We start from the raw sequence: 15,278 nt of genomic DNA on the forward strand, positions 1-15,278 counted from the left end.
GTTTCATTTGGGCTTAGGCTAGACCAGGTCCTCTTACCCTTCTGGCTCTTACCTTCTTTTCCCACTCTTTATGGTGAACTTGTGTGCGCTGCACACATGTGGGGCCACAGCTGCACAATGATGTCATTTCCGGTGATGTCACTACACAGGCACAGCAGTGCACATGGACTTCAAAGCAGGCCGATTCAGGCCTCAAATGACCCAATTCAGCCTATTTGGGGCCCAAATTGGCCTATGGTAAAGCGCAGGAGTGCTCTTGGGGCAGCATGGTGACCTCCCTCCCAGGAGGCCCACTCCCATGTCTTTCTCCACCGCCAGCCAGATACCTGGAGGCGGGGGGGGAGGGTGAAAGCGGGTGATCCCCCGCCCCCACCAGGGGAATGGGATCCCTATTTGACCTCCTCTAGCCCAAACTATAATTCAAACAGTACTTTTTGTATTGCCTTTAAAACATATTTCTCAAAGAAAAATAGCAGTTATACAAATCTATATAAAAGTACAGCTTTTCACTCTAGTCATTGTAAAAGGGTTTCCACTCATCTAAAAAAATGTTGTTTTTTAAACCTTCCATCTCTTAACCAAGCCTGTTAATTTAAGTAATTCTCATAGTTTAGTGATCCAGATTTTAACATTTAATCTTTTAGAGATTTCCAGCTGCTTGCAATCATTATCTTAGCAGCAGTAAGCATATGCCGTACCATAGATCTGTGTTTAATGACCGCTTAACAGCCCTAATAAACAATCCTCAGGTAAATAGAAACCAACCAATTGATGTATTTCACTCAACACTCCTTTCCAAAACATTTTTTATTGTAGTGTCGCTCCACTACTTATGTTTGACACCAGCTGTATGGGAGCCACATTTCCAGCGTACATATTTGTTGGTTCCATACATTTACTTTAACCTATGAGGAGATAGATATGACTTCATAGTAATTTTCCTTCAAACAAACACTTATACGTACTGTTACCTTAGAGGTAAAAATAAATTGTCACTGCTCATCAGAAATATTATCTACTCTTCCTTGCCATTTTCTTTTAACCAAGAATAGTTCAAGACAGAACTATGATTTAAGATCTTATAAATTGCTGAGGTAAGTCCCTTTGACTTTTTACATTCATAAGTAAGTTTTTCAAAGGATGTTAATTCTGTTCTGTTGAGGTTCCCTTATCATACAAAAAAATATGTAATTGAAAATACTGAAACAGTTTAAGAACGGGAACTTTTAGTTCTAAGTTAGAAAACTTGAGACAAGTCCTGTCCTTCATAATGTCAATCAATCTTATGCAATTTACATCTACACACTCTTTCCATGGCAACATTATTCTAAAATATATAAAAGATAGTAATGGAGAAATTTGGGGACTAACAGTGCAATCCTATGCTGAGTTACTCCAGTCTAAGTCCATTGAAGTCAATGGGCTTAGACTGACGTAACTCTTCTAAGGATTGCACTGTAAGTCTCACCCTGAATTTACACCAAGTCTCAAACACTGTCTCGATTACTGGATTGAAATTCCATAAGCAATCATTTATAATCTTTTTATAATCCATAGCATTCCAAGGAACATAAGACATGGTGCTTTACTAGCTGTATGAATCCATTTAAAAATGGATTTTAAGATGGCAGAAAAATAGTAGAGCTTTAAATTCTGGCATGATAATCTTCCCATGCTCTTCTCTTTTTGCAAGATCTCATATGTTACCCTAACTCTCTATCTAATCCAAACAAAGTTATTGAGTTAATTTTGTTACTGCCACAATTGCAGAGTCTATCTGAATACGGAATTCCACTGAATCTTCCTAGCGTCGCTGCAGAAGGTACGGCATTCAAGCACTAACATAATAGCCCTTCTTTACTTTAGAATAGTTAACTCAGATAGATAATTCGGCATTTTTGTTGGAGGGATGATGGCAACTGAAAAAAATGGCAACACAACAAAGGCTCTCCTGAAAAATACAAGCAAATCCCCCCAAAACATGATCAGGAGTACGCAATGAATCGACCTCTAAGTATACAATTTTTACATTTACTCTTAAAGTGACTAAGTGCTTATACAAAGTGCTATATATTTTGAAACCAGAATAAATATAATTTCATCAAAATTACATAGAAAAATAGATATATATTATAGACATGTATATATGAATAAATAGCATTCATTCACAAATACAAACCTATCCACACTTCAATTTACTACAATAAATGAATACACATACCAACAATGAAGGCTTTTCACACTCCAAGGACTCAAATCCCTTACACTTTTCATGCCTTCATTGTTGGTATGTGTATTCATTTATTGTAGTAAATTGAAGTGTGGCTAGGTTCCTTGCCCCTGAGGAAGTCATTGACGAAAGCTGACACATACAAGCCGGCCCCGGTTTGGTCAGGGCATTGGACAAACTTGGACTCCTTCCTCTATCCATGCTGCTTTCCACAGAGAGAATAAACAGACTTACTTAATCCACTTTACCTTTGTTACTACTTACCTGCTTTGTTGCATCTTCCGTGGAGCTTCTTCCCGACTGAGTTAGAAGAGATTTTAAAGACAATTTCTCTGAAGATATAAATTTGCACAGTCAGTTGTATAGATTGTATTTTTGTAAGTAACATGAATTATCAGCTGTTTGTATTTGTGAATGGATGCTATTTATTCATGTGTGTTTGTGTGTGTGTGTGTGTGTGTGTGTGTGTGTGAGAGAGAGAGAGAGAGAGAGAGAGAGGGAGGGAGGGAGGGAGGGAGGTTCTGCCTAGGGCACCGCCCTGTGAGACGCTGGCCTGCCTGACTTCAACCTTAAAGGACCTTCAGGGAGTGTGTGGGACCCCGCTCTGTGGAAGGAGGGGGGTATATTGTGTGTGTGTCTATTTTTCTATGTAATTTTGATGAAATTATATTTATTCTGGTTTCAAAATATATAGCACTGTGTATAAGCACCTAGTCACTTTAAGAGTAATTGTAAAAGTTGTATGCTTAGAGGTTGATTCATTGTGTACTCCTAATCTTGTTTTTTGAGGATTAACTGAAAAAGATGAGCACACTCTGCAGGCTCTAAGCAGCATGCTCTCGTAATCAAGTTCCCTAAGACATCTTCTGGTGAGTAGGGACAATTCTTGACTACTCATTGTTTCTAGCACATCATGGGTAATGCCTAGGCATGCCAATTTATGATCCAATAGTCTATCCCAGTTGCTTATATGATGATACACAGATAATACTCATATCATGTACCAGAGATAGGATTTTATTAACATAAGACCTATTATTGAATACCATTTGGGGTGTTTGGGGAAAAAGTATAATCTGTTATTCCTGGGTAAAAAATCTCCAGGCATCAATAAGTTGAAAGCCTTCCATTTCATTTAAGAGAATTGTTGGCTGTTGATTTTTTTTTCTTTCTCTAGAGTTCTATCTATTATGCCATTGAAACTACCAGCTATAATTAATTCACCTTGCTTTAATCTTATACTTGAGGCATAAATACAAACAAATGTAACACTGATTTAAGTATATTTCCCAATTGCTATTACATATTGGCTGGTCACTTTTTTCCTGTAGTCTGGAATCCTAATAGTCCTCTTGGAATTGATAAAAATGGCCACTCTTCTTTTCTTCTGCTGAGGCTTCATAAACATCTCCCAATCTCAACCCTTCTAGATATCTAAGATCATACTTTCTAATATGTTTCCTGCATCAAAGTAACATCAAAGATTTTTGTTAAGTTCCCTTGATACTAGTTTCTTTTAAGAGGATTATTCAGCCCATTAATTTTTAAAATATCAGCTTTAATTGGGCCATAATTAAATTACCAACGACTTCCAAAAACACCCTAATCAAAAATGATTATTTTAACAATTTAATTCACAAAGATGCCCTTATTAATCATTAACTAATAGTCCTATACTAGAGTGACAAGGATTCCCTTCTAGATCCTCCTAATGCACCGTTCAGAATCTGTGTTTAACTGGGTTAAGAGAGCTTTTTCAATGGATTCAGTTTGTTGATCTTTGTCTAAAGCTGGACCTTCATTAATGGCTGCTTCATAAAATGTTAGCACTTATGGTTCTTGATCATTTGTTTAAAAAATCTTAATGACAGTCATTTTTAAATAGGTGCATGGAGTTGAATCATATAAACTCAAGCAGAAGGTGCTTATGGAACAGATCTCTCCCCCTTCTCATATCCTCTGAAATATTTTTTCTTACTTCTAGGGGACCCTAGACTGGAATGTAGAAAGAAAGGGAAATGTGTAGATATCTGCTTCTAATTCTTGCACGAGCTCTTCCTTCATTCACAGAAGAACTTAATAGGAGGAGGGGATCATTTCTGTCCAAGTTGCAGCCCCCAGGCCCCAGCCACTGTTTCCAAGAGACCACCAAAGCAGGGAGAATGGAGATATATCAGTCCCATGACCTTGTTCCATGAATGGGCCTCAGGATCCAACCCATAAAAAGAATTCAATTACTGTGATATAAAGAAGACACTTCCCACCTCCTTTCAAGCCCACCCATGAATGGCACAGTGACATCACCCTTATCTTTGTTCATTTCCCTAGGCAGGAAAAGTTCACTTTGGTTATGTGTATGGCATGAGTGCTACGGGATGCATCGCAATCCATGCTTTGTTGAACCTGATGAGCATAGCAAGTGTTTCATATGGATGCGTGGCCAGTGTACTAGGCTACTGCCTGCTGCCGATGGTGATCCTGTCCAGCTATGCAGTGTTTTTCTCCCTACAGTAAGTAGTGTATCACCTGGAATGTTGGTAGGTTGTTTTGAATGGTTGGGGGCAGGTCTGGCCCAACCATATAGGTGGACTAGGCAGTTGCCTTGGACACCAAGCTTTAAGGGGCCTCAAATTAGATGGAAGCAGTTTTATTGTGTGTGTGTGTGTGTATGTCTGTCTGTCTGTCTATGTTATCACTCAACCTCTCCATATTGAATGTTGGGAGGTCACCAGAGTCATAGCTTGTCTAGGGTGCCAAAAACCCTTAGGCTGGCCCGAGCTGGGGCAGGAGGATACTGCTGTTACTCTGGGATTACTTGGACTGTGAACACATATAGGTGTCTGAGGGAATTTATGGGGAAAGAGGATATGGTGAGCTGGGTCTTTACAAATATTTAAGAATATAAGAATTATGTCATTGGAGCAGATCACAGATACATCTAATTTAGTTTTCTATTTACAACCATGACCAGCCAGATAGACGCAGAAGCCTATAAACAGGCTATAATTGTGGTGGCCATCCCCATGATGGCCAGCATCTTCCCAGCATCCAGGGTTCAAACACATGATGCCTTTATAAAAGATGTAACTGTCCTATAAAAAGACTTATCCTCCACGGATTTCTCCGTTTTTTTAAAACAACCCAAAGATAGCTTTCACCACATCCCGTGACAACAAATCCCAGATCTGCAATAATATGATTGTACTGTTAACTTTGTTGTATGATGTATTTTCTCTTTACTGAACTTACTGCCAATCAGTTGCATGTCTTTGTGTTCTAAATTTACGTGCCAATCTAGGGCCACCGATTTGTGCTGATGTTTTATTTCCTAATGCTTCGATGAAAAATGTTTACAAGGCATTAAAAAAGAGAAGGGGTCTTCCGCCTACTCACCGACACAAGGTTTTCTGGATATTTGAGCCACAAGAATCAGATTTGATTTGGGCCTCTGTAATTCTGCACTTGAAAGAGTTGAACCAAAGGGGTGTCTGTTTATTTTTTCTGCACTAGAAAAATGCCATTTCTGCTGCTTACTTCCTGGGGAACATGTAAATTTCCCCAACTGATCATCAGTCAATTTCCTCAGTTGTGTGGCTGAGGGAACGTGCAAGGGTTATTTTTAGGCACTGACCTTGTAATGTTTATTGTTTTAAAAATTTTCTAAAAGGTGCCAAAAACAACGGCCTAAAAAGTACAGGAAGAACAGAGGGAAACTTGAAAATTATCACGTGAGATGTAGGGCTCTCTGCAGAGTTTTTGTGTCAGCCACATTGTTGTGGAGACGAAAGGGTGGTTCTTCCGGATCCATTCCACTAGCAGGGGCGCCTTCCTCCAATGGAAGGATCTTTCCCTTGGTGCTTCCCCTGAGATCCAACTCAATTATTTTTCCTGGTTCTGATGCCAGAAACTAATTTGAAGAAAAATATTCCAAAACCAGGGTGGAGTAAGGTAAAACAGAGGTGGGAGTAGTCTTTAGCTCCTCTACCCAACAAACTCAATTTTCTGTAAAGAATTAGACCTCCCACCTTATCCTCTGCTTCATACTTGACATGCTGCCTGTTGATTCCTCTTCCTCTTTTATCCCATGTCAAAATATTAGTAGCAGAAATTGTAGAACAATTCTGGAAAGCTGCAGCCAGGAAATGGAAAAATTCCCTGATGTACTAATATACATTAATTTATTTTATTTTTTTGCTGTCACAGATGCTCATTTTTAGGGAGTTCTTTTAAAGCAAAGTAATTAGTCCAAGTTTCCTAAGAATGCTTTGAGCCAGTGCTGGCAATAGCCCAGATTCTAAAAGATGTCTTGCTCTGTTGATAGGACAGACCATGCTGAAGGAGCCATTTATTCCGTTGTGCCTTGTTAGCAATCAGCAGGTGTAATTGGTCTCGTTAATAATTTTTATTCATACAGTAGTGCTTGTGTGTGCTTAAGAGCCAGATGAGACTCACACTGGTTTCAGAATTGTTGCTGATTTAATCAAGTGACCAACATATGAAACCATCTATGTAATGTCCAGTGAACTTACTATAATTTAATGTGTAGCATCCTTGGAGCAAGTACCTCTCTCTTTTTTTTCTTTACTTAAGTTTGTCTATAAATCTCTAGATAGCTCTACAGGAATAGCATATATATATATAAAAAAGGACAATGTGCAGCCTTTTGAATGAGCTGTCTTATGAGCAGGAAAAGGAGGAAAATGAAGGCATTCTGAATAGGAAGTGTATGAAGCAAAATTTGTAACAAAAATAATATATTTAAAACAAGAAGAATAACATAACCACATATAACCTGTACATTACACAGCTAGTTGCACCACTGACCATATTGTATTCATGCTATCAGAGCATCATAAAAATGTGCAGGAAATCAATACACATGTTAATATTTTTAAAAGAATTTGTACATTATTGCAAACCAAAAGGCTCAATGGTGAATATAGAGGTCTTCAGCCTCTCCAGAACCAGGACCCACTAAGCATGGGACTCACTGAGAAGACCAGAACAGCTGAAGACAGAAAACACAAGCCAAGCATCAAGAGGAGCATGGCACAAGCCCGGGACTGGCAAAGGAATCTTTCCTCCAGTGAGTGGCCTCACCTCATTCACAAAATCACAGAACCAGAGAGTTGGAAGGGGCCATACAGACCTTCTAGTCCAACCCCCTGCCCAATGCAGGAGGAGCCTAAAGCATCCCTGACAAAGATTCATCCGGCCTCTTCTTGAAAACTGCCAGTGAAGGGGAGCCCACCACCTCCCTAGGCAGCTGATTCCACCTTTGAACTACTCTGACCATGAAAAAGTTCTTCCTAATACCCAGCCGGTACCCTTTCTGCATGTAATTTAAGCCCGTTGCTTCGAGTTCTGTCCTCTGCTGCCAACAGGAACAGCTCCCTGCCCTCCTCCAAATGACAGCCTTTCAAATATTTAAAGAGAGCAATCATGTCCCCCCGCAACCTCCTCTTCTCCAAACTAAACATTCCCAAGGCCCTCAGCCTTTCCTCGTAGGGCTCAGTCTCCAGACCCCTGATCATTCTCATCGCTCTCCTCTGCACCCTCTCAATTTTGTCCACATCCTTTTTCAAGTGAGGCCTCCAGAACTCCACACAGTGCTCCAGGTGCAGCCTGACCAAGGCAGTATAGAGAGGGGCTATGACCTCCTGCGATTTCGATGCTATGGCCCCTTTGATACAACCCAGGATTGAATTAGCCTTATTTGCCACATAATAGTCAGTAAGACCATTTTAGGTTGGAATAACAGTGTGGGTGGAAGGATTGAACTATACTCCTCCATATCAAATTGGGGAGGGCCCTAAAGCTACTATTCAAAAAGAAAAAAAAAACATGGGAACTACACCTGTGAGACTTTCAGTATGATGTGTAATTAAACCCTCTTCCCAGTAATATGTGCTTGTGTGTGTGAGAGTGAGAGATAATGAGAATTGGCAAGGGAAGAGGAATGTGAACAAATTATGTCTTTTGAGAGAACTGCATTTAGGGGAAAAGAGGAGTAACATGGACAAGAAAATAGGAACAGGTTATTTCTGATTTGCCTTCCTTTTTTTTCTTAAAGTCACCCGTATTTCTTACGTACTGGTGAAGTTGCTATTAGTGTAGCCCTCAATCTGTTGAACAAGGGAATTGAGGAATGAAGGTAATAAATGAATAAATAAATATAAGCATGCTTGTGGTTTCTAGAAAAAGTAGTTCTAGGGAATACAGTTGCCAGGACTCTTCGGTTGACCCTAGGTTAATGAAACTGTTTCAAAACAAACAGAAAGCCTAGAGAATGAAGGTAATAGAATAGAGGATACCTGGCTTGCACCCTGTCAGCTAGGGATCCCAGATCCCCTGGTGGGGGCAAGGGATCCCCTGCTCCCACCCTCCACCCTTCACCACCCCTCACCTGGCTGGTGGGAGGAAGGTCTGGGAATAGGTCTCCTGGGCATGCTCCCGGGGCTGTGCGATGACATCACTCCTGGGAGTGAGGTCATTACGCCACCCCAGGAGTGCTCCTGCGCTTCACAGTGGGCTGATTCAGGCATGAGCCAAATTGGACCTATTTGGGGTGCAAATTGGCCTGCTATGAAGTGCGGAAGCACTTAGGGCTCCTGAATGATGACATCACTCTCTGGAGTGACATCATTGCGCTGCTCTGGGAGTGCACACGCGTGAAGTCATTGAACAGCCACCCTTCTAGTTTGGCCCAGATTGCATTTTGGAGGTCAGAGTTACAAAACCCCCAAAGCGGCTGCCCCAGAAAACTTCCAGTAGATAGAATAGGAGCCACAAACGCCAATTGATTTGCATTGGCTTGCAGTAATTGGCAGAGCCATAGACTAGCCCAACACTCCACAATCAAATAAGAATTGAAAGGGGGAAAATGAGACAGAAGAGTAAACCCTCAAGGAGCCCAATAAGCTTGCACTCAGAGCCTTACTGCAGCTCTGAGACTGGATTGGGGCAGAGCCCTAGGTCAGCCCACCACCCTATAAGCAAATAAGAATTGAAATTAAAATATTAAACAGAAGAGTGAGCCCTCAGCTGAGAAAACTCAATAAGCTTGCTTCCAGAGCCTTGCTGCAGCACAAGCCCCAAGCCTCCCTCTCATGCGATCCAAAAAAACTCCCGCAACAAGCATTTCCTCTTTCAGTAACCAGCTGGAAAGTGAAACCATGGTTCAACCCTGGGTGTTATATATACTGCTTGCTCTCAGAGAATAATGGGAGCTCACTGGTTGGCAACCAGAGCTGCCTATCAAGGTTTTCAGGGCTAAGATTGGTATGTTCCAAAGGCAGCAGAAGGTCTGCAGGCGACTCCCCTACGTTGCCTAGGGAACTGATTGCTCGGCGCCGGGATGTCTGGTTTCATGGACCAACGGCCCGAAGGACCGGCCCAAAAGTCATCATGCCCATGAAAAACACACGCTCCACAACCCGCCGGTTCACAAACATCGAATCAGGCCGGTCTGTGACAAATTTTGGTATGTTTTTTTGGTCCGTGCCCACCTCTAACCAAGACAGTTCAAACTGTAAATGCACATAGAAAAAAACAGCACAGTGACACCCTCTCTGTGTTCATTTTCTATTTGTAGGGATTTTTTAAAATACGGGGGGACATTTCAGAATGTGAACCTCCATGATCTACTGCCTGTATTTGGAAGTGGTAGAATCCCTTCTCCCACCTCAGCATTTTACCGCCTGCAGTCAGACAGTCAGACTGTACCACAGATACGCCTATGTCAAGATGGTATAATACATGCATTGCATGATGTTTACATTGCTTCCCCCCCCCCCCCCGTCAGATGCTTCTGGTTGTTTGTCTTGAAGTCCTTGTAAATTAAATAGCAAATTAATACTAATTTACTCTCTGTCTGTGGAGGCCTGGTCTCAGCAAGATTTGTTATCATTTCGCTGGGCCGGTAAGATGGAGATTGAGGCAGACAAATCACCCAACTGGCCCCTCCTAGTGGGGGGGGGGAAGACATCCTCTCACCTGTACTTATTAAATCTTAGCCATCCTGCCCACAGAATCTGGGGGTGTTTTTGAAATGTGGGGTGGAACGTGAGTCACCTGGGATGCTTTGAGTGTAGTGTATCATATGATTGCTACCAATGTTTTATTATACATTTTTATTATATGTATGTATATGTTGTGAATCTGCTTTGAGCCTGCTTGCAAGGAGAGCAGACTACAAATTAAATAAAATAAATAAAAATAAATACTTATTGCAGTTTAGTCTCTTTAAAGCTGCAAACTATAAACCTGCTTTTCATCCAAAGTGACAAGTGACTTGGCTTCAGCCATTCATCAGTTTGTTTGGCTTAACATTGTATTGTTTTAATTTGCTGGTAGCCCTTGGCTATCACTGCACCCAGGGCTTTTTTTCTAGGAAAAGAGGTGGTGGAACTCAGTGGGTTGCCAGCACAGGGGACAACTCTTGGCGGGAGGTGGTGCCCCTGGTACCACATGCACGTGCGCAAAGTGCGCGCCTGCTCCCAGGACCACACAGTGATGTCACTTTGGGTCAGCTGGAACAAGGGGGGAGTTTTTAAAAGTTTAAATCACCCTTGGCGAAAATGGTCACATGGCTGGTGGCCCTGATCTCCAAACAGAGGGGAGTTTAGATCACCCTCCACACCAATGAGCGGCGTGTAGGAGGTCTAAATGGGCGGGGCCACCAGCCATGTGACCATTTTCAAGAGGTTCTGGAACTCCGTTGCACCGCGTTCCAGCTGAAAAAAAGCCCTGGTTGCATCCCTTGATTAGCAAGAAGCTGACGTGTTGTCATGATTCCAGTTGTATTAATTAGTGGCTCCCTCCTGCCTTTTGCTGTGGTTTCTTGCAGGGGGATTCTAGGAACTCTGCTAGCGCTGATCATTATTGGATGGTGCAGCCTCTCCGCCTCCAAAATATTCACTTCCGCGTTGGCGATGGAAGGCCAGCAGCTTCTGGTAGCCTACCCCTGTGCTTTACTCTATGGCCTGTTTGCACTTATGACTGTTTTCTGAGCTGCATTTTCTAGCTATTGTACCTCGTCTACATATCAAATTGCATGATTGAAAACCAGTTATAGGAAATCTTTTAGTGTTGTTGCAGAGAAATGGTCAAATTAAAGCAAGGGATGCAGAGGTGCAGAAGAATGGGGGTTATGCCAATTTACTTTCCCTAAATCAGATGGCTGGACTAAGAGAGAGGGAGAGAGAGAAGCTTAGGTAAACCAAGACTGAATTTGTTGGTCAACAAACTCTGACTTCCTCAGACTCAAATCTCCCCTCTATGCCAATGACTCAGCTAATGGAACCCTATGGGATGATTATAAAGATTACAAATGCTCAGAAGTTGCTTCCAAAAAAGAAAATGCTGTGAGTATATAATGCCTTAGCTGTAAGTAGGGGTATATGCTGTTTGTGGGAAAGAATGTAGCAGATAAATGAGTCAAGAGCACTCACATCAGTTGTTGCATTGTGGCTCAGTTCAGACATTATACAAAAGTAGCAACAAAGCCCACTGTGAGAAAAAATACAACAGGCTCTATAAAGGGGAGGGTGGGCAGGCAGACATTGCCTCCTCCTCCATGCCTGATCCCAGTTGGGTGATGGCGGGAGGTGGGAATTGCCAACTGTTCCCCTCTTGATCCTGGCTAGGTGAAGTTGGGGGGGGGCATTGCCACCTAATCTACACCTTCACCTGGCTGGGTGAAGGAGGTGGGCATTGCTGCCATCTGTGCTCTTGATCCCAGCTGGGTGAAGGCATGGGTGGGCATTGCTATCTGCTCATCTCCTGATCCTGGCCTGGTGCAGACAGGGAGCGGGCATTGCCACCTGATCCACTCCCAATCCCAGCCGGATGAAGGCGGGGAGTGGGCATTGCCACCTGCTCTGTGCCTGATCCTGATCAGGTGAAGGCAGGCGGTGGGCATTGCCACCTTCTCTGCTCCTGATCCCAGCCACCTGATCCATTGCCACCTGCTCCAAGCCTGATTCTGGCAGAGTGAAGGTGGGTGGGCATTGCTGCCTGCTCTGCTCCTGCTCCTGACCGGGTAGAGGGGGGAGCAGGCATTGCCACCTGCTCTGCTCCTGATCCCGGCTGTGTGAAGGCAGGGAGTGGTCATTGTCACCTGCTCCAAGCCTGATTCTGGCAGAGTGAAGGAGGGCGGGCATTACTGCCTGCTCTGCTCCTGATCCTGACTGGGTAGAGGGGGGAGCAGGCATTGCCACCTGCTCCGCTCCTGATCTCAGCCTGGGTTTCCTGCTGCAGCAGCGCTCTCTGCTGGTGCATCAAGGTAGGAAGTGAGTTATCTAGAATACACTTACTCTTTTATATAGTAAGATCATGTTTTATTCTTTGGTTAGTTTGCGAAGCCAGCCTGTATATTTCCAGGTGTGGTTTAACAAATGCTGAGTTCATCACCTACACTCTTTCTCTTACCTCCCCAATAGAGATCTGGCTACTATCCTGGCCAGCCCTGCAGTGATGGGAACAAGTCAGGTTCTCTGTATTAGCACACTACATAAAACCATAGTTAAGACTGACTGTGGTTGCCATCAGTGCCATCCTAAGCAGAGTTACACCTTTCTACGTTCATTGAAGTCAGTGAGTTTAGAAGGGTATAACAGTGCTTAGGTCTGCACTTTAAACCAACCTCAGGCCATGGTTTCTCTAATCACAGTTAGTGGATTGATGGACATACCAATAATTAGCTAACCATGGTTTAATGAAGCCATGTTTTTACATGATGCCTGAAGCAAGCCCCTGTGTGTGAATATTGATGGTGCATGAGAGAGCGAAAGAGAGAGAGGTGTCAACAGTGTGACCCTAATTGTGAAAGTAAAGTGAGTGGGAATTGTAGATGAAAGTGGTACTGTGTGAGAGCATTAAACAGTCAAAAGAAGGTCTAACATGGAAGGAAGCTTATATGTGCGAATGCGTGCTGTGCGCCACTCAACCAAGTCACATCTTAATGCTTTCTGTTTCTCCCCCACCCAGTAATGCATTAAACTCCATTAACAAAATTAGATTATATGATTTACATTTTATTTGTTTAATGGATGAAAATGAAATAACACCAGGAAGAGAATGTTAATAATTGCACAGCAAAAGCATTAAGCGATGAATGTTTCCTTTTAAAAGCATTTTACTGAGTGAACTGTAAAAAAAGCTATATAAAGTACTTGAATTTTTTTTTGAAAAAAACATTAAAAAGCACACCTTGCTTTTTGTATCATTTGGATACGAAATGTGAATGCGTGAGGTTTTCCGTTCTGCAGTTCTAGATGCCATTGCTGTTTTCATACAGGTTATTTGCCCTGGGTGCAATGCTGCTAAGAAGCAGGGTATTTTGCTTGTTTCCCCACAGCATTCATGCATTTCCAGGGTTTCCTCCACCTTTTCTCTGATATTTCCCAAACCCTTTTTTGTTGTGTAGTTTTGGGAACCTGGATGGCTGTTCTGTGGGTGGGAAACTTTGGATTTCCCAGTCTCTCCTACACGACAGCCCTTTCTACTGAGTTGGGGTCTTTTTTATCAGCAATTTATTATCAATATATCATTACGTTATACCTTTTCTTTCCTTTTTCCTTTAGAATCTCCTTGATAGGTAGATCTTGAGCAGTGGAGTTATTTCAACCTATTGCTTAAGGAACATAAAGACCGATATAAATTTTGCAACTGCCAGCGTAACTTTAGGATCCCCGTGACTCAATAAAAAGGCACTACCTCAGACGCAGATACTCCAGGCCAATCAGATAAAAGAGGAATAATATAACACAATTGAAGATCCTCAAAAAAGGGACAATCCAATAACATGCTCTAAAGAATCCATTGAACAAGAGGGACACAAAGAGATGCTTGCTGGGTAAGATAATGTAACATATCTGCACAGGGCTTTTTTTCTGGGGAAAGAGGTGGTGGAACTCAGTGGGTTGCCCTCAGAGAAAATGGTCACATGGCTGGTGGCCCCGCCCCCTGATCTCCAGACAGAGGGGAGTTGAGATTGCCCTCTGCACCGCTCAGCGGCGTGGAGGGCAATCTAAACTCTCCTCTGTCTGGAGATCAGAGGGCGGGGCCACCAGCCATGTGACCATTTTCAAGAGGTTCCAGAACTCCATTCCCCCACGTTCCCCCTGAAAAACAGCCCTGTATCTGCCTTTCATAACTATAGAAGGATTGGCAAGAAAAACAGCTCTGATAAAGTGTGAGATTGTCAACAAATATGTATATGGTGGCATACATCTTGGAGAAGGAATACCAAGAAACTGAGATGAACGAACATGATGAGCTCAAATCACCTATTGGCATAATCAATCTCTATGGTAAAAGCCTCTGATTTCCCAAGTTCACTATCAATCAAATCAATCAAATTTATTATACAGTCAAAGACCAGTATAAAAGAAACACTTCCAAAAAATACTACAAAATTACAGAGTAAAATTATTAGTAAAAATAGCACAAAATTAAAATAGTTAATTAAAACACCAATATAAAAGGGTGGTATTTACATAAACTCCGATAATGAGACCATTTGACAGATTTTGTAGGCTATTGCTCAAAATTTTGTGACTGAGACTGTAGTTGCCAGATTTCCACCTTCTAGAAGTAGCCTAGCATATTCCAAGCTCGTTCTTCCAGGTATGCTATTGATCAAAGAAGTAATGAGCTTAAAGTGAGCATCTTGATAGAAGGGACAATGTAGAAGAACGTGATCTAGAGTCTCAATTTCTCCATCATTGCAGTGGCAAAGCCTTTTCTCATAGGGAATTCTGTTAAACCTCGCATCCCAAGTTCTCTAATCATATCCGACCATTTCTCATCAAAAGCTTTTTGCCAGAGGAACCTATAAGAACTTTGCTTCAAAAGAGCTAGGTATCCCTCCATACTCTGTACTAAAAAGCAATTTAAGCCATAGCTTAAAAGCAAACATGACCTAGATTCAAGAGACATTATGTTATACCAATGAGTCGAGCACATTCTCTGAATTCCCAACTTTTTTTTTTTTTAAAGTAAGTCTTTAGATTGGTTGTTGTGGATTTTCCGGGCTGTAGTCTTT

General features: G+C 42.1%; 1 protein-coding gene across 1 annotated transcript in view; it reads left to right on the forward strand.

Moving 5' to 3' along the window:
* The window catches only part of YIPF7 (Yip1 domain family member 7), a 28,395-nt gene extending 14,251 nt beyond the window's left edge, over nucleotides 1–14,144 (forward strand). The window contains exons 5-6 of the mRNA XM_054990114.1: nucleotides 4,559–4,740; nucleotides 11,079–14,144. Of these exons, the coding sequence (XP_054846089.1) occupies nucleotides 4,559–4,740; nucleotides 11,079–11,241 (345 nt within the window). The 3' untranslated portion in view covers nucleotides 11,242–14,144. The remainder of the gene's footprint in view (nucleotides 1–4,558; nucleotides 4,741–11,078) is intronic.
* Nucleotides 14,145–15,278: the final 1,134 nt, after the last annotated feature.

Source organism: Eublepharis macularius, chromosome 10, assembly GCF_028583425.1.
Source record: "Eublepharis macularius isolate TG4126 chromosome 10, MPM_Emac_v1.0, whole genome shotgun sequence".
Lineage (NCBI taxonomy): Eukaryota > Metazoa > Chordata > Lepidosauria > Squamata > Eublepharidae > Eublepharis > Eublepharis macularius.